Source organism: Falco rusticolus, chromosome 2, assembly GCF_015220075.1.
Source record: "Falco rusticolus isolate bFalRus1 chromosome 2, bFalRus1.pri, whole genome shotgun sequence".
In the NCBI taxonomy this organism is placed as follows: Eukaryota; Metazoa; Chordata; class Aves; order Falconiformes; family Falconidae; genus Falco; species Falco rusticolus.
The window spans coordinates 22,559,447-22,577,655 of record NC_051188.1 but is presented as its reverse complement, the minus strand read 5'-3'; the positions used below and the strand labels follow the sequence as shown (position 1 = coordinate 22,577,655).

General features: G+C 45.8%; 2 protein-coding genes and 1 long non-coding RNA gene across 3 annotated transcripts in view; 1 reads left to right on the top strand and 2 right to left on the bottom strand.

Annotated features, from left to right (window-relative positions):
• Nucleotides 1-3,286, bottom strand: part of LOC119143019 — a 29,099-nt gene extending 25,813 nt beyond the window's left edge. The window contains exon 1 of the long non-coding RNA XR_005102549.1: nucleotides 2,621-3,286. This is a non-coding gene — a long non-coding RNA (uncharacterized LOC119143019). The remainder of the gene's footprint in view (nucleotides 1-2,620) is intronic.
• Nucleotides 3,287-3,527: 241 nt separating this feature from the next.
• Nucleotides 3,528-9,067, top strand: MTIF3 (mitochondrial translational initiation factor 3). The gene is made up of 4 exons (XM_037376737.1): nucleotides 3,528-3,660; nucleotides 5,609-6,069; nucleotides 7,343-7,488; nucleotides 8,766-9,067. The coding sequence occupies exons 2-4, from the start codon at nucleotides 5,610-5,612 to the stop codon at nucleotides 8,928-8,930; spliced, it is 771 nt and encodes a 256-aa protein (XP_037232634.1). The 5' UTR covers nucleotides 3,528-3,660; nucleotide 5,609; the 3' UTR covers nucleotides 8,931-9,067.
• GTF3A (general transcription factor IIIA) lies at nucleotides 8,979-14,309 on the bottom strand. The gene is made up of 9 exons (XM_037376736.1): nucleotides 14,043-14,309; nucleotides 13,557-13,657; nucleotides 12,947-13,043; nucleotides 12,669-12,757; nucleotides 11,646-11,719; nucleotides 10,315-10,398; nucleotides 9,678-9,907; nucleotides 9,527-9,586; nucleotides 8,979-9,268 (listed from the first exon to the last, which is right to left on the bottom strand). The coding sequence occupies exons 1-9, from the start codon at nucleotides 14,232-14,234 to the stop codon at nucleotides 9,107-9,109; spliced, it is 1,089 nt and encodes a 362-aa protein (XP_037232633.1). The 5' UTR covers nucleotides 14,235-14,309; the 3' UTR covers nucleotides 8,979-9,106.
• Nucleotides 14,310-18,209: the final 3,900 nt, after the last annotated feature.

Sequence of the window (18,209 nt, the reverse complement as noted above, 5' to 3'; positions counted from 1 at the left end):
GTGTGTAAGAAGCAACTTTCAAAAGCTAGAATGGAAAAGGATTAAAAGAGTTGCTGCAGAATCCATGAATCTGGACCTACTACACACCCAGAATTTCTGTGTCCTTTAAATATGTGTTTACTCTGACGTGCTCTCTGCCATACGGCAATGCTCAGCTCAGCACAAGGGAGGTTTTCATCCGAGTTACATGCTAAAGGCCTTTACAAACACTAAGAGGAAAAGGAAAACTAAGGAGTGCATAGGGGAGGTTACAGCCCCTCTCTGAACCGGCGGGCTGCAGAGCCACATGGCCACAGTTATAACTGGCAGGTAGGTGGCGGCAAGCCATGCCAGCTGCTGCTAAAGAGCAAGGGTGGGGAGGAGAAAGAGACTCTCTCCAAGTCTTTCCCAAAGCTTCCCCACTGAAACGCCCTGCGAAGGAGGGAATTATACAGCAAAACAGGAAAACAGAGGTGCACAGGGTAAGTGGCCCTCCAGATGCTCAGACTTTTGCAAGCACAAGTCTGTAACAGACTAATCACAGATTTAGTAATAAGATTTAAAAAAGCTGCTGTCCCACCTGCTGCTACTGGTCCATGACCAGGAGCCCTGGGCATCACAGAAACCCAGCAATATCAGTAAAAAATCCTGATGATCTTGGTTTGGACTTGAAATTTTTTTGACCAGGCATTAGAAATTACAGCTCCAGTTTAGAAAGCAGCAAAATGTTCCCTGTGAACCAAAGTCAGATCCATCCTCCACCCAAAGCCAGCAGGTACGAGCTCCGTGCAGGCGTAAGGCACTTCAGCAGCTTGCTTCCTCCTCCCACAAAATGAATGATGAAGTCTGAATGAAACTAAACTGGAGCCTTGGGTCCCCAGGTGAGCACTCTGTCATCCAGCTAAGTGCATTCTCCCTCTCTCTGCTGGGCATTGCAAGCAGTTTACTGTACCCAGAACGAAAAGCTTCACGGGGAGATTGACCCCAAAACACAGAAGGACTGGAACCAGTTTCCAACATCCTCGGGAGGCAATCAAACCACGCCCTCCCCCCCCCCCCCCCCCATCAGTTGTGAATGTGAAGGAAGCTTCTCACTAGCATCTCGAGTCTTGCATTAACAACGTGAATAACTTCCACATTGGCAGATCACTACGCTGTTCATGTACGAAGGCAAGAAATCTCTCCATACACCATCCTTTCTCCTTCTCATATATTTGCATTTTAAATTCTCTGGGGCACAAACTATCTACAGTCTGGCATGAGGTCTAGCAGAACAGGCCTTGATTTGGCACAAAAAATAATAAAGTGAAAATAACTACTTTGCTAACCAGCTTGGGTTAACTAAATGTCAAATGGAAAAAAAGACAGATGCAGATTTAGGAATTAAAAACCAAATAAATGACTGAGAATATTGTTAGGGGTGGGCAGAGGATGATGTGCATCAGGCAAAATAGAAGGGAGAAAGTTATCAACTGCATTTATTATGATAGTATCTTTCAAATAATTAAGACTGCAGTCCCACTGTGACAGGCACATATAAAAAACATGCCCGCTAGACAATTACAGTGTAAACAGTACAAATGAGACAAAGGGCAAGGAAAAAGAGTACAATGAACCCCCAGAAAGATCAAGTTAATTCAGGACAAACAGCATGAGAAGGCTGCACTATTTCTTGGCACACTAAATTTAATTAGAAAGGCATGAAGTAAAACAAGCATCAGGTTTAAACTTAACGGAATTAAATAAAGGGAAGAGAAAAGGAATGCAAGTCGCACACTCCAAAGTACCTTGTTTTTATGCAGGTAGTTTTTATCACAGTGAAGAGGATTATTAGCTTTATTGCTCCTACTAACACTGCCGAAAATTATCTGCCTTATGAGGATGGTTCTCAGAGGGGCAATAGCAGCGAACTGCAAGCTGGGCTACTGACAAGCTCTCCTCTAATGCATATTGCAGAGCTGAGGATGAAAAATAAAGTACCTCTCCAGGCTTCAGCTCTGCCAGAAATTCCCTTCACGGTTATTCAAATTCCACACTTGATGTCCAGACCATGAAAAGAGCAGTAGAAACCTTTTTTGTCTCACCTTTTCTTATTGTGGAATATTTTGCTCTCCACAGCTGGATACTGTAGCATTTCAATAATCTATGTTTTGAGAGCATCAAACTGAGATCCTGTTTTCTTAGGCACTCTGCTGACACAAGCAATGGCAATCCCTGTTCCCAAGGAACTTACAACTGTAAAGGCACAAAGCCTGCGTGAAATGAAGAAAGGAACAAAAGAGGATGGAAAAACCAGGCGCTACTTGCACAGAATAGGTGAAGCTACAGTTGTCAGCCAGGCTGTTAACACAGCTCACCATCTACTTTGGCTGGTTCTCTTAATGGTATTTTCCCATACTCATTACTGCAGGCAAGGAGCCTTAATGAGAATAAGGCGATACGAATTTCAGATTGTGAACCAATTTAGTAAAGTTTTCTGGTTTCGCACACAATTACCATACAGTGTCTTCCATGAAGATGGAGAGCACAAAGCAACGACAGACATTTTTGCATGGGTGTACCAAAATGACTGTACCAAAACAACCAGTGTGTGGAATTAAACCGGTCTAAGAGCACAGTTAAGAATAAAAGGCTTTCAAACCAAACAGATGCAGCTCAGATCTTCATGGCATTTCTTCTTCCTGGGCAGGAAGGAAGGAGAGAAGGGTCACTTGGGTATGGCCCAAAGCAAATCAGCTAAAAAGTCCTGGTATTTTTGAGCAGCAAGGACAGCAGACAAGGCCTCCCGCCCAGCTGTTTCCCATGGCTTCATTCTGGACCAAGTGCTGAAGACAGGCAGCCTTTCAGCCTGGCCAAACAGCATCCCACAAGGGACACCAACAGCGGGGCTCCTGGCGAGGTCTCGGCACACCGCGCCCCGCACATGCCGCCCCACAGCACAACACCCGCTCCCGCTGCCGAGGGTTTTACTCATTCAGCGCGTTACGCGCGGCTGGGGACCCAGGTCCGCACACGAATTGCAGCTTCTCTTCCCAGGCCAGGCCTCCCGCCTCCCAGCTGGAAGAAGGAGCCTGCGGAGCTGGGGCGGAGCGGCCACCGAAGACGGGACCAAACCCAGACCGGCCCCGGCTGCGGGGCGCTCCCGCACGCCGCCGCAAACGCACCCGCTGCTGACCCCTGCAGAGCCCTCCCCGCCGCGCCGCACGCACGGGGCCCGCAGCGCTGTCACCGCCGCAGGGGCAGCGGCGCGGCCCTACGGGTGCGGAGCCCCGGCACGCGGTGCGCCCGCGGGACACCCGGCGCGCGCCCCCGCACCCCGCGCGCCGCCAGCCGCCCCCGCGCAGTCGACCGCACGTGCGGGCGGTGAGCGCGGGCACGCGGCCGCTGGGGGGCGGGGACGGGGGGGGCGGTGCTGGGCACGCGCAGGCGCAGCGGTGGGGCGAGGGGCGCGGGGCGGCGCGCACGGGGCCACGCGCGGGTGTGCACGCGGACGTGCGCGCGAGCCCGCGCAGGCCTGCACGGGCGGCGGAAGGAGGCGGAGGAGCGGGCGGAGGAAGAGGAAGAGGAGGAGGGGGAGGAGGAAGAGGAAGAGGGAGAGGTGGGCCAAGCTCCACCCCTTCCGGTGGCCCAGGTTCGGCCCTCGGCAGGGCCCAGCTCGGCTCGGCCCGTCCCGTCCGGCAGGTAAGAGCCGCCGGGCGCGGGCGATGCGGGGCCGAGGCCCCGGCGGGCTCGGGGCCGTGGTGCTGCCGCCCCAGGGCCCGCCTGCAGCCGCGCACCAGCCGCGCCGGGTCGCGGGCGCCGCGCAGAGGTCCGCAGGGTGACACCGGCGGTCACACCGCACGCACCCACGGGACGGGCTCCCCGACGGGCACGGCCGGCAGCGCAGGCAGCGCCGGGCGTGTTGCGCACCCGCGCACAGCCCTTCTCCCGGGCGCTCCGCAGAAACCCACGCGTGAAACCAAAACGGCGTCTGTACAGCGCGCGTTTACGCGAGGCAGCAGCTCCTGCGAGGTGCAAAACATCCCCCGTGGGAGCCGCAGGCACCGAGGCACCCACGCGTGCAGCAAACGTGTCCTGCGAGTGCAGGGATAGTTGCTATTCCCGCACCTCCCGGTGTGCGGGAGCTGTAGCCTGCCGGTGCATTAGAGCCCCAGCAAAGTCAGCGGGCCTTGCCAACGCACAGGCTGTGCAGTGGGACACACTGAAATGCTACGTTACACGAAGTAAAGCGCTTCCATGCAGAGGGATCTTCCCCAGGTACATGTATGCACGTGAAGACATGTTTATGCAATGTCATACGTAGATACGTATACATGTATATATTTTTAGAGTGGAGTCACATACTACCTTCTTAGGCAAATGAAGTCATGCTCCTGTCAAGTCCTCTTGTAATGACACGTTTTTGGTTTCCTGTGCCATCTTTAGCTTTTCCTGTACTTGCTGCCTTTTAAATGTGGAATACCAAAACTGTAGATAATGCTTGACAGTTTGCTCTTTATTTCTAAAGTTTTTACAGCTGTTAAAAGATGGGCGGTTTCTAAAGTTGTGAACAAAATGCAAATACTGGTCAGGTGCACCAAAATTCCCGGGGAAGTTCCATGAACCAGGGAAGAATGAGGGGGCAAATATAATGGAATAAATGCCTCACAGATTAGTGTCATGAGTCTTCAGATTTCAAGCACTCGTATATTTAGGGGTCTGGAGCATCTCTCTTATGAGGACAGGCTGAGGGAGTTGGGCCTGTTCAGCCTGGAGAAGAGAAGACTGAGAGGGGACCTTATCAATGTCTTCTAATACCTTGAGGGTGAATGTCAGGAGGATGGGGCCAGGCTCTTTTCAGTGGTGCCCAGTGACAGGACAAGGGGCAATGGGCACAAACTGCAACGCAGGTAGTTCCATCTGAATATGAGGAAGAACTTTCCTTTGAGGGTGACGGAGCACTGGAAGAGGCTGCCCAGAGAGGCTGTGGACTCTCCTTCTCTGGAGACGTTCAAAACCCACCTGGATGTGACTCTGTGCAACCTGACCTAGGAGAACCTGCTTTAGCAGGGGGTTGGACCAGATGATCTCCAGAGGTCCCCTCCAACCCTGACCATTCTGTGCTTTTGAGGCTTGTTTTGAAAGTTTATAGCCTCACGAATACCATGCTGGGATAGATGCCTGTGACAGTTTATCTAAATTTTAATTTGCAAGTGGGGATCTTAGGCATGTGAATCTGTTGCTTATTTGCCAGTCCATGTGTTGCAGGCAAATCTTACCTGTGTTTGTTTTTCTGATTTTTTTTTTTTTCCTGCAAGCTTTTTTCATCATTCAAGAATAATAAAAATACCATCGTTGGTGTTTCTATTAGATGATTCTGGCAAAATAATACTTAGGTGCATGCTTTCTGAAGGTAACATCAACTCTTTATAAATTTTGTTCCTCTCTCACGACTCTCTGGGTTAAAGCCCTCTCTCTGTTTATTGTAAAATTACTGTTGATTGCTCATTCCGCACAGTAACACCATAAATCTTTTCAAAAGAGTTTTAAGGACTGGTGTTTACTGAACTGGAATAAAATCTTTCTAATATAACTAGAAGCATCAGACTGATAGAGGTAACTTGTTTTTTCTTATTCCCTGCTCCCTCAGAATGACTGCCTTTTGCACAATGAAACTTTTATGTCAAGCAACTAGAAATCAGAAGAGATATGCAGAAAGATTCTTTGGTACTTTTCTGACACAAACACTGCAAAAGAGGGTATTTTCTCCATTCTGGATGGTGGTACCTGACCCTAGAAAGTCAACTGTGTTTGGACTTCCTCAACCATTTTGTACAGCTGAAAAATCTCACATGGAAACAAAAAAGAAAACAGCATTTGGAAGTGTTGGGCGAAGAATTCCCTATCGGATTTTGCATGTCATCAACCAGGATGGAGAGAGCTTGGGAAATATGCACCGAGCAGAAGCACTCAAACTTATGGATCAACATGACCTGAAACTAGTTCTTCTTCATGAGAATGCAGAACCTCCTGTATACAGACTAATGACTGGGCAGCAGATTCACGAAGAACAGCTTAAACGTGCAAAGAAAAAAAAAAATTCAAACCCAGGTACGTACATTGTTGACACTACAACACTGAGCGCTTTGAAAAATGCTGCATTAAAAGTGGTTCCAGCAGATGAATCCTCTTACTTGCATTTGTGTAAATCCAAAGCAATGTCACTGCAGTCCAGGCTATTAAGGATTTGCAGTGGTAAAAATAAAATTTTGGATTAGTCTAGTCTTCCAGAGAAGCCTTCTATTGCCTTCTCAGGATTTACTATTTTGGCATCTGCTGGCTTTTTTTTTTTTTTTTTTTTTAATATACATATATATATATATATATATACACGTGAATATAACTAGATGCTGGTACACTGAATTTCTGTTCTATTACTAAGGCATAAAGCAACAGGCAGTTTTTACAAACTGAGCAGCAGATACATCAATACAATTACATAATTTTGTCACCAGTAGTCAATGAAACATTCTCTTCCTGGCTTGCTGCTAGGAAGACAAAGTCTGGAGCCCTTTCTTCTACTGACTAAGAGAACCACTTTTTCAATATTGAATGCTTTTTTAGTGTTTTTTCTTAAGTCAGCCCTGCTCCAGCAGTTAACAAACTGAGTTTGACAGAGAGGTTTTAAAAAAGGCATCTGACCTTGTATCCTCTTTCCTTATCCTCGCACTAACGAAAGTATCTGTGCTTTGGGTAGAGTTCTGATTTAGAGGACGGTACTATCATGGTAGTGAGTTTTTCTGTTCCAAGCAACTACAAAAAGATTATGCAAATAGTAACTACTTTAGAGAATCTTTAAGGAGGAAGAGACCACAAATTTTTCAAATATATTACAAGGCATTGTACTTCCAGTTCAATATTGCACTTCACCAGTCAAGAAAATGGGCTCAAGGTGAAGAGCTATCTAACTTCAGATCTTCTGCATTTAGCTATACTACGCACAGAACGTAGGAATTTACACACTAAGTCTCTAATTCCAGACGCAATGCTTACCTGTTTATCTTTGTTAGACCTGCACTGTGGGTGGTATGAACAAAACTGTTAACTAAAATAAAAACACTTTCTTCTGACCATGAAGAGACTTCCCTGCGTGCCTCAGGCATGCAACTCAGTCTCCCAATTAGGTCAGCAAGTGTGAGATACCAAGTAGCCACCTTCTAAGGTGAGTGTAGTGCATGCTGAGACGAGACGGGATGCTTTGTGTATGGGAAAGCAGCATGGGGAAGGGTGTTAAGTAGACAAAGCACCATAAGCTGTTGGAAGAAAGCAAGTAACACAGGTTTGTCAGATGTTAAGCCAACAGTTTTAGTTCTGTTTTAAACAGGGGTGGTTCAGAAGGAGTTATCCTTTTCTTCAGCTATTGCCAAGAATGACTTAGAGACCAAGACAAAACAAATAACACAGTGGATTGAAAAGAAATACCATGTCAAAGTTACCATCCGGCAAGCAAAAGATAGCAATACAGACATGGTAAGTGGACTCCTGAAGGTTGGACCAATCAATTTCATTATCTAGCTTTACTTAATATTAACTTCCGCCGTTCAGTACTGCCATGGTCTTTTAGTATATCATGTACTGCTAAAATAAGTGAAGGTCTAGGTCCTGTGAAGGTAGTGGTTGCCTCACCTTAAGCTACATCTGTTCAAACACCACTGTTCTAGAAAAGTAGTGCCGTGGAGGCAATTCAAATACGATGCTTTCTTAAGAACTAAGAAAAGTTGTAATACTGACGTTGACAGTGAAGTCTGAGCACTTCCTACTCCTTTGCAGCAACCACCTTATTAACTGGGCTGGTGAAATTTTCCTGTCTATGCCTTAAGCCAGTTCACCCACAGAAAAGTTTAATGGTATGGTTTAAAAAAAATTGTGCTGTATTTTAGTTGGTTTATTTGAATAACCTAACTGTCCTTCTGAATATCCATTTGTGCAACTGGGGCTAAAGTTAGTAAGACTAGAAGACTGGAAAAGTAAACATCTATAAAAATGTTAGGGAGCTGGTGGCAACTTGCTCACCAATATAAATGCAGGGCCTTGAGACTTGTCATTGCATAGATGTCTTTTTTTATAAAGATTCCGTGTAAGCAATTTTTTCCCCCCCTTTTAATGTGTGTAGTGAATTAGGTTTCCTTCGTTCTCTCTACAAGTTGCTGGAAAAAATTGTGTTATCACTTCATCCAAAAGGAACAAAACTTTTTATAGGAAGTTGGTTGAATTCACAGGGAAAGAGTAGCAGGAGGAAGAACTGGCTATGGGAGGGAGCAGGACATTTCATGACACGGTCCAGATTTAGGTTGTCCTTAAATTTAAAAGCTTAATCACGAGCTTAAGTGTTCAGCTTGTTATATGAAGGCAGTGCACCACTCAGTTCAATATTACCACATTCTGCTATAACCTTAGAACAATACTGCCCTTAAGAGGGAAGCCCTTTAATAATATGCCTGAATCTAGTGGAAGAGGAGGGTGGAGATGAGAGTCAGATGCAGTCCGCTTTCACAGACACCTTTAAACAGCAAAACGAGGCAAGTCACAAATTCAACCCAAGTGCTAGGAAATGGCTGAATCCCTCTGGTGACTTTCCTAAACCTGCTTATGAGTAAAGAACAAATGGTTAGGAGAGGACAAACTGAACTGCTTAAAGCAGCTAGCTTGTTTCAACTAATAGCTAAACCTGTGCCATTAGAAAAATATTTCAGGCTGTTCTCTACATGTGTTTGTGCATTTAGTCCTATTTTTCTCCTTTGTTTTAGTTCATGCTTTTTGATAAGATTTTGGAGACTGTGTCGGAGAAAGCCACCTATCTTTCCAAGCCAAAAGTTACTAGAGAAGGAGTTAGTACCTGTATTTTCAGACATATGTCTGACAAAGAGTTGAAAGTATACCGGAAGATGGAAGACAGAAAAACAGTACAGTAAAGAAAGATGAAAATGAAGATTTGAAGTTAAATGAGTTGCATCCGTGACTTTATGAAAAGGTGTAAACAACATTAACTTTATTGTTTATAGTTTTGTGGTTGTTTTTTTATTTTTAAATAAATTACTGTTGAGCTTTGTGCTGGTCATTCCATGAAGAATGTTGTCTCCATTAACCTTTACTGCAGAGTCAGAATTTCAACAGCTGGTATTTCATTTTCCATGGGTTTATCCATTGTCTTGCTTTCTGTCACAACTGCATCCTTTCCTGGCTGTGTTTTAGGAGGAATGTAGCCACTCAGGCGAGAGGCTAAGCTCCTCTTAGGATAAGAACGCTTTGCCTGGCAGAAATAAATCCAGAATTAGCAACTTAACATATCTATGGAGCAAAGACTACTAATGTGGTGGGGAAAGAAGAAATCAATGAATAGGCCAGCACTGCATTATTTAAAGGAGCTTCAGAAATCAAGAATCTTCCAAATTAAGTGGATCACTGGCCTTTTTCTGACTTTAAGTCACATTCTAAAACACATAATGTTTACCCTCCTCTGAAGTGACAGGGTATGGTTGAGAAGACTTTTTCAAGAGTATTAACTTACTTTCAAGTTCAGCTTTCTCTTTTCAGGATCATGTACAACCGCATGCCTTGCTAGGCTCTGCTACAGTTACAAAGGGCAGAGGGAAAAAAAAAGTTACATTTATTCTTTCAGATTATGTGATTTAGATTTGAAGAGTTTAAAAAATATATACCTTCATTGCAAACACTCTTCCACAGTCTGGATAATCACAAGAGAATGGTTTTTTCTCCTCATGAAAAGAGAGGATATGGCTTTGAAGATTAAATACAGTTGTGTAAGTTCTCCCACATCCTTCTCTTGGGCATCGGCAGACTTCCCTCTCCACAGCATGTGTTTTTTGATGCTGCTTGAGGTAATCTTTCCGTTTAAAGGTTTTGTGACACTCACTGCAAACTATTGACTCTGAGTGGGAGACAGACAGGCAGAGTATAAGTTAACAGCTGCTTACAGGAGCTCAGAATCAAACCCTAGTAGTCCTCTAGAACAATGCTAAAATCCACACGAAATGCAAGCAACTCAGAGACTGGAAGAGATTAATGCAGCACGAATTATCCAGATCTGAAATCCTGTATTATACAGTTTTCCATCAACAGGATCACAAAGCAAAGTTAGTATACTGAGCAGCATTTTCATCAGTTAAAGGTCTAGCCAGACTGACAACCATTTTACTGATAAAGTGTTAGTAAACAAGTTTGTCTAGGCACAACAAGTTGAAGAAATGAGTTCAGTAAGGACTCCTCTTCAAAATAGCAGGTTTTTTCCTATCTATCAAAAGTTAAGTTCTGTTTACTAAAGCATTTGGAGTTTACCTGTATGACTTTCTCTATTATGTTTCAGAAGCTCTGTCCAAGTTTTTCCAGTGTATGAGCAATTTTCTTTCTTGCATGCATAGCCTGTTGGACAGGACAGATGTTTACAATCGCAAAGGTTTTGACAAACATGGTCCAGTTTTACATGGGGTAACTCCACTTCTGGAGTTTGAAAATAAAAAGCCAGTATTCCTCCTCTCCTGCCATACTGCATGGTGATGAGACAAGCGTTCTGAACACAAATCAGAACATGAGAAAATCCTAACAGGTTTAACGAGGAAACCTCATATCACTGACACAAGTTGTCCAGAGGGGCTGTGGAATCCCTAACCCTGGAAACATTCAAAACTTCATGTAGACCTCAGCAACCTGGTCTGACTCTGCCTTAAGCAGAGGAGTAGGGATCTGGATCAGATCACTTTCAGAGGTCCTTTCTAGCCTGAATGATTTTATGAAACTCTCTCCCTCCTTGCTTCAGTAAAGCTACTTCCTCACTTTCACTCAAATAGATGCAAATAACTGGTAACATGTTATTTCTGTGTAAATATTTCTATCACATATTAAAAACAAACAAAAAACCCAAAAAAAGATCTTGACCATACAGTGGTATTCCAGAGTCTAAAGAGACTCTACCATTCTATCAAGCAGACAGGATAGTTTTTAAATGAACCACAGAAAGGCAACACTATTTAAATCCTAGGACTGGAAAGGTCAAACAACTATGAACAAGTTCATGTCTTAAAAACGGAACATAATAATATGAATCACAGCTTTTTGGATACTCTTCCTAGTCCCTTGGGTTTGTTTTTTTTTCTAACACTGGGAAGCAGGTTAGCTGTCAATAGTACTGGAAGAATGGATAGGAGTATAGCAGGATTAGCTCAAACATAGCTCAAACCCCCTGATGATTCCACTCACATACCTTTATACACCGGTACATTAATAACTTTAAAAATGCAAGTCTACATGTTTTGCAAAGGCTCCATAGGAAATTTGTGGCAGAACTGGCAACTGATCCTAACCTCTAGAGGTGTAAGCTAGTGCCTTAACCATTAGCCCTTGCCCAGAAGACCAATTATTGACAAGGAAGCACATTAAAAAAAGTGACTGGAGGAATCCCAAACTCTGTTCAGCCTGCCACAAGTACACTGTAAGTGAAGACTGCAGTGCCTTGCAACTGTATCTCATTTGACTATTCAAAACCCCTGTTCTTTTTTTAATCTCTCTGGATCACTAAACCCAGAATATTTTCATGGTTGTTATACTCCCTGTACTGGTAGAAGTCCTTTTTGCTTGCTAAAACATAAATGAAGCAAGAAAAACCGTATTACCTTCATGTGTCTTCTCATGCCGCTTTAGTCGACTTGGAGTAGAAAAGCACTTTCCACATCCTTCATTATTACATCTAGGTATAAAACCCACTAGTTTAATTTCTTTCACTGCATCCACTTGTATTTTGTTCTTTCAGTCAAGAACAATTAAGGTGGACAAAATTATCCAGGTTTCCCCATGCCTAGAGATCTGTTGTGCCGCCCTCCGCCCCACCTTGTAAAAGTAAATTCCATAATGTGTTTATAATACAGGACTCTGCTCCCCTCGTGAGTTAAAACTATAATTTCCACATCTACAGCAAGTTAAGATTTAGCTAAAGAATCAAGCCCCCATATCATCCCTACACAGCAGGCTCTTCAAACATAAAACAGAAAGTGGAGGGGTTTAAGTGGCTTGTACAGATCTATCAGCCAGAGCAGCAGCAGCAGAGCACTGACAGTGTTTTTGTGCCTGCTACCCAGCCATACTAGTGCACTGAAGCAGAACACTCCTGTTAAGTGTGTTCCACCTGTAAGAAATAAGACTGAACTTCGCGTTCATCAGACCTATACTGATGTGTCATGTAAATAACAGAGTTGCAAGGCACAGCTTCTCAGACTGCTGTCCAAGCCTCTACCTTTTTTAAGCTACTGCTCACTTCAGTGTTAGCCAAGCCACTGCTTTTTAGTGGAAAACAGAGGTAGCTGCATTTTTCATTACCATGCAAGCTCCTATGCCTGTATTTCAGAGTGTGTGAACTAAAAAATTGGGGGTGTGTGGTGTGTTTATTTTTCCTGTGAAACTGTAATAGACCTTAAGAAAAAGTCTGGAATGCTCAAGTTCCAGAGCACCAAGATTGTTGCTCAAAACAGGCTACTGAGCAAAGGACTAGTACAAGAAATGTACTTGCGGCCATGACAGATTAATTAATTTCATTTTTTTAAAATGCCACATCAATCAAAAGGTTGAGAAAAGGCACCTTTTCTCATCTGCAGTGTTTAAATGGAATTGTTAAAAGTTCATTATTAAAATTATCCACCTACTTGAAGGGAGGTTCATTGGTGTGGTGACACTGATGAACTTTAAGTTGTTGATGTTTCCTGAAAGACTTGTTACAGCCTTCAAAGTCGCACTATTTAGGAAATTAAGTTATCATTAGAGGCCAAATAATGACAGCCCAGTTGACACGTGTTTGCTGAAATCCCAGCCACAGTATTTGAACTCACACAAGTACAGCATAACAACAAGTTTAAGTATTTCACTAGATATAAAAAGGAGCTTGTTTAGCTTCCACTTTACAGTATCAAAGAGAATTACTCACCACATACTGCTTCTGCTGATTTTGATGCTTGCGCTCAGTGTGCTTCTTCAAGTTTGATTTTGTTCCAAATTTCTGATTGCATCCATCAGCTGTGCACCTGCAAATGAACTGCATTTTTTATTATCAGTGACTTGTTTCACTGGCAGATACAGAAATCATTGCACAAGAGGAATACATGAGGAATAACTGAAACTCACAACCCAAATATAAAAATTTGCTTTAAAGACACAAAAAAGCCAGAGGCTAAGTTACAATCAAAAGCCACATGAAAACACAGCATAAGAGATTTTCAATAAAACACATAGGAATTCCCAGCTCCTAATCCATGACATGCAGCTATTAAGGGCTTAGTAACAGGAGATAACTGCCCATCCTTCTTTTAACTCTGCATTCTAGGGAGAGATCTGCCCCTTCCTTTAAGCATCTATAACGGATCACTGCCAGACAGGAGTTTTAGGCTCAGGAGATTCCCCACGTCTCGCAGGCTGTTACAGCACTACACATGATACCAGAACCAGGCTTGCAGCTCTATACCACCCTCACATCGGTTGTAACTCCCCTGCATCTCCATGAGGACAAGCGTAACCCACTTGAAGAAGTTCGGCCTTACTCGAACGGCTTTTCCCCGGTGTGCGTAAGAAGGTGTCGAGCGCGGTGGAAATCTCTGGTGAAACCTTTACCACAGCCATCGTAATCGCAGACATACGGCCTCTGGAGGGGAGAGGGCTGCTCTGAGGCGGTGACAGCCGCCGGGGCCGGGCTGTTTCCAGAAGGCTGCCTCCCTTCAGCAGGCCGCCCCGGCGGCGGGATTGCAGGCACAACCCACCGACCCCCACGGCGCGACGGCCGCCGTCATGAGGCGACGCCGGGCACCCGAGCCCCCCCAGGGGGCCAACGCCGGCAGGGCCCCCGGGCGAGCTCCGGCCCCGAGACGCGCAGGCCGCCCCCCGCCCGCCGCCCCGCGCCTCAGTCACACCCCCCCCCCCCCATCCCATCCCATCCCATCCCCCATCCCCCACCCCCTGCCGACGGGACCCCGAGCGGCAGCCCCGCGCCTCAGCCCCGCCGCCGGCGGCCCAGCTCCGGCCGGGCTCACCTCGCCCGTGTGCCGGCAGAGGTGGGCGTCCAGCCTCCAGGCCTTGTTGAAGGCGGCGTCGCAGTCGGGGAAGGAGCAGATGAAACGGCAGGCAGGGCGCGCGCTCCCGCTGCTGCCGCCGGCGGCGGGCGGGGACGCGCGCGCAGCACCCCCGCCCTCCTGCGCGCCCCCCGCCGCCCGCTCGCCGGCCATGCGGGAGGGCCCGGCACCGGCTCCCAGCGGGGAACGTCCCCCGCCCGAGCCCCGCTCCCGCCTCCCTCCCGCCGGCCGCAGGGCCTAGGGGCGGGCGCCGGGCGGGCGCATGCGCGGTGTGGCGGGGCGCCGTCCCGCCGCCCTGCACGCACAGCCCGCGGGGGCCGCGGCCGCCCTTCCGCCCGCAGAGCCGCACAGCGCCAGTTTCCCCGCACCCGAGAGCCTTGTCCCGGGAGCGGCCCAGGCCCCGGCTGCGTTACCTCATGCACCAGAGAGCAGAGCACCCCCGTTGCTGCCCGGTGTGAAGGCCCAAAAGGCCTAACTCTGGGTCCTTCCACAGCACAGCCCTTCTGGGGCTGTAGGGACCTAAGGGCTCAGCTGCTTCCCCAGGGAGCTTTTCCAGGTGCCATGTCATGTCCCAGGCCAAGGTCCTACCCGGCAGTTCTGGTTTGTGTCCCTGCCTTGCCAGAGGAGCGGACGGGACCGCACGGTGCCAGCTGGCCCCTGGCCCAGGCCAGGGCGTTCTTATGCACCCAGCGTCTTGCTGCACGCTCCCTACCACCTGCCCCAAAGCCCAGGCATCTGCAGCCCAAGCGGAGGTGTCCCTGCTGTCCGGGATCCTGTGGCAGCGGTGGCCTGCCACCCTGGCCTGTGGGCGTGCTGTTCCCTCGGGCTGCCTGAGGTCACAGATAGGGGAAGGGGACATGGGGCTTCACTGAGCTGAGGGGCTGTGGTGTCTTGCTCAGCACCTCCCTGGTACCTGACTTGCTGTACTGAGGTATCACATCACCTGCTCTGCTTTGGGCTATTTGAGCTGTCGTCTGAGCTTTATTTTAGGAGATGTTCCCCCTCTGTTGCAATTCTCCACACAAAGTGAAGTGTGAGGGACAGGGGGAGAAAGCTGGAACAGGACTGTGACGAGCAAACCATCCTGGGGAGAAAAACCTCCTATTCCTCCATCTCTGTTTGTGTTCTGAGAGCTGGAAAAGCCTGAGCAGATGGCGGTGCTTGGGGCAGGCTAGGGAAATGGAGGAGGAAACAGAGGAATAAGGACTAGGAATCAAGTGCGTGGGGACTGGACAGGAGAAGGGACACCTGAAGATGGCAGGAGTGCTGAAGGAAGGGTTACAGAACGGCTGTGCCACAGCATGCTTCAGGGAGGGAAGCTGCTGGCCAGAAGCAGATCCCCATGGCTCTGGGAGATGCCTCTTACCTCACTCACCTGTAACAGGATTAAGGGGAGGGCTGAATCAATCAGACCCTCATAAAGCAATGGCCAGAAATCGCCTTATTTTTGAAAGGGAAGTCAGTCTGAAAATATCTCAGCTCATACTAACTAAAACCAAAACACTTAGAAGAAAAAGTTGTTGGTTTTTTTTTTCTTTGTCTCAGAATTGCAATAACCCACCCACCTCTGAAATATAAAAAAGAAGATATACATCTTTTTTTGAGACTTTGCATGAGGAAACACAATATTGCCCAAGGCCTCTCTAACACAGGCAAGGAAATAGCTTGCAAGGGAGAAAACTTTGGAAAATTTCACTACTGGCTAGACAAGGGACAAATATTAATCATGTAGGCTTTTGCTCTATGCAATGCCAGTTAGAGATTTCAGCAGAGTCCTCTGGGAATTTTAATCCAATATTGGAAATATATAAATAGAGGATGATTCCAGGCCAGAGAGCTCCTCATGGTGTTGTGCTGTTAAAGTCTTCTGAGGTGACTCCAGAGGGAGGATTTTGAAGAGTCCTCTAGTGGAGCTGGAAGGAGCAGTGGTGTCCCTTTCAGATTTGATCTTACCATTTTGCATTGTGGGAGGTGGAAGGTGAACCTTCTAGCAGGTAAACATGCAATAGAGAAAAATTAAGTCTGAAGATTAATGTTTCCAACACAAGGTCCATACTTCCACTGTTAAATTTTAATAATCTGGAAACTGAAAGGGAGCAAAAAACCAGAAAACTGAGGTAGTTCGTTACCTGAAGAAAAAACCAACACACAGCTCGCTCTGACACACATAAAAACCCCACAGGGTAGTAAATCCCTCAGAGTCTGATTAAAGCTGTTCCTTAAGTGGGCAGGATCTACCCAGAATTAAGTATCAATCCAGGAAATACTACACATAGTGCTGTGAACACTCATTTCCCTCTGAAGAACTGCTGAGTGAATGGGCCACATATCTTTTTCTACCAAAGGCTGTTTTATTTCCCAGTCCTGTTGTTCTGCTGTAAGCAAAGTCATGCTTACCTTTTCTCCAAGAAAAGTAGTTTCTCTTTATGCAGCACAATTGAAGTCCAAAGATCTTATGATTATGAACATTACACAGAAATTATTTTAATGTGTACTGCAGTGCAGATAAATTAAATGTGCTTACAGAGTAGCTGTGGAATTGCAGGAACTATTCCACCACATGAGAGAGTTTGCAAACTGGAAGTCTACTTTTTCCTTTAGACTTGTGGCAAGCTAAATATTGGCTGTTTGAGGCACCATATCTAAGGTCTTTTGGCTTGGAGCAGTGGAGGTGGTATGCAGAGTGGTTGGGGCTGAAGGATGAGGCTAACTACTATTTATGTGGTTTTACCTGGTCCCTACAAGTTTTGTGACCGTGACTGCAATTGGGGTGTCAGCAATCTTGCAATGACTCTAGACACATGTCAAAAAAACCCCAAACCAAACCAAAACAAAAAAAGACTTTCTGCCTTCCAGAGTAAGTGGAGAAATGGTGTTGGGTAGCTCAATAATGTTGGCAGTAGTTGTCAGGAAACTTCCTGCAGTTTGTGGGGAAGTTCTTCGGTTAAGTATGGTGAGCTGTCACATTTAAGGTAGATTGGAAGTGGAATACAGCAAGTAAGTGATTTTGGCATTTCTTATAAAGGTGAAACTTTGAGGTTTTTGTTAGTAGAAATGTGAAAATATTGCTGTGGTGGATGTGTTGGAAACCTATGACCCATAATCACTCCAATGGATTATGTGATTGTGAAAGCAATAATGTTTTCCACATACAGGTAAGACAATTCATCTTTCTAGGAAGAGACCTGTGTGTGTACCAGCAATATATTAGATCCTCTCTCACAGAGAAAGCAAACATAGCTGAAACCAGCTTTTCCCTGTCTCAGCAATAGATAACTCAAAGCACGAAAACAGCAAAGGTTTTGTGGTAGTTGTTCATTTTTACACAGTCAAAAAGGGAATATACTGTTGTCTGTTTGGTTACTTCCAAGACTGTAAGGGGGGTGCAATACCAACAGTTGAAAAGATAAAAATCATGTACTGCACTCAAATGTTTTGATTTCGACAGCATATTGATATTTTCAATGGGTGATGGTAATGTGAACTCGACATCATTTTGTCTAGAAGTTCATGGAAGTTCAGAACAAGTATTTCCTTCCAGATATTTCCTCAGCTCATATACAGCATACTGTAGGAAAACACATTGCAGATAATTCGCTATTTGGCCAAAAAAGCTATACGAGGTTTCGGGATTGCAGTTGGTACTCCATTTTGGTGATATGGAATACATAGGAACGTTGAGGCATATCCCCACAGAATGATTATTTCTGTAATATTCAGTTGAAAGGATGTCAAAATATTTTCCGGATGCTGGCACTCCTGGAAGACATCCAGTGCAGATGCCTTCTTGGAACCGCTGTGTCCTTCGAGGCTGACAAAGGAGTGCATCTCCTCAATTTTATGCCAGTGCATTAGCTGAAAGGTAGCTTACATGAAAGGTAACCCTTCTTGAAGCTTTCTGACTTCACGGAGGCAGCATATGGATAATTAGGAGTGATACTGTACAGTAAGTGGTCAGTAAAGCTCACACTTCAGCAACCTGGCATTAGGAAATTATCTACATCCCAACTTAAATTCTAGTCCTTGAAACTTTTTAAAAATTGTTGAATCAACTACTTTTGTCTGTCCAAAATGCAGCAGTGAAAATAACATTTCTTTGGGTAAACAGCTTGGGGAAGATTGAAGAAA

Bases quoted from the DNA above. Each gene is read 5' to 3' on its own strand.
- MTIF3 (XM_037376737.1), top strand. From the start codon at position 5,610: ATGACTGCCTTTTGCACAATGAAACTTTTATGTCAAGCAACTAGAAAT. The intron at 6,070-7,342 runs GTACGTACATTG...TGTTTTAAACAG, and splicing joins AAAAAAAAATTCAAACCCAG to GGGTGGTTCAGAAGGAGTTA. The intron at 7,489-8,765 runs GTAAGTGGACTC...CCTTTGTTTTAG, and splicing joins AAGATAGCAATACAGACATG to TTCATGCTTTTTGATAAGAT.
- GTF3A (XM_037376736.1), bottom strand. From the start codon at position 14,234: ATGGCCGGCGAGCGGGCGGCGGGGGGCGCGCAGGAGGGCGGGGGTGCT. The intron at 13,044-13,556 runs GTAAGGCCGAAC...GTTCATTTGCAG, and splicing joins ACCGGGGAAAAGCCGTTCGA to GTGCACAGCTGATGGATGCA. The intron at 9,269-9,526 runs GTAAGTTAATAC...TATTTCTGCCAG, and splicing joins AGAGAAAGCTGAACTTGAAA to GCAAAGCGTTCTTATCCTAA.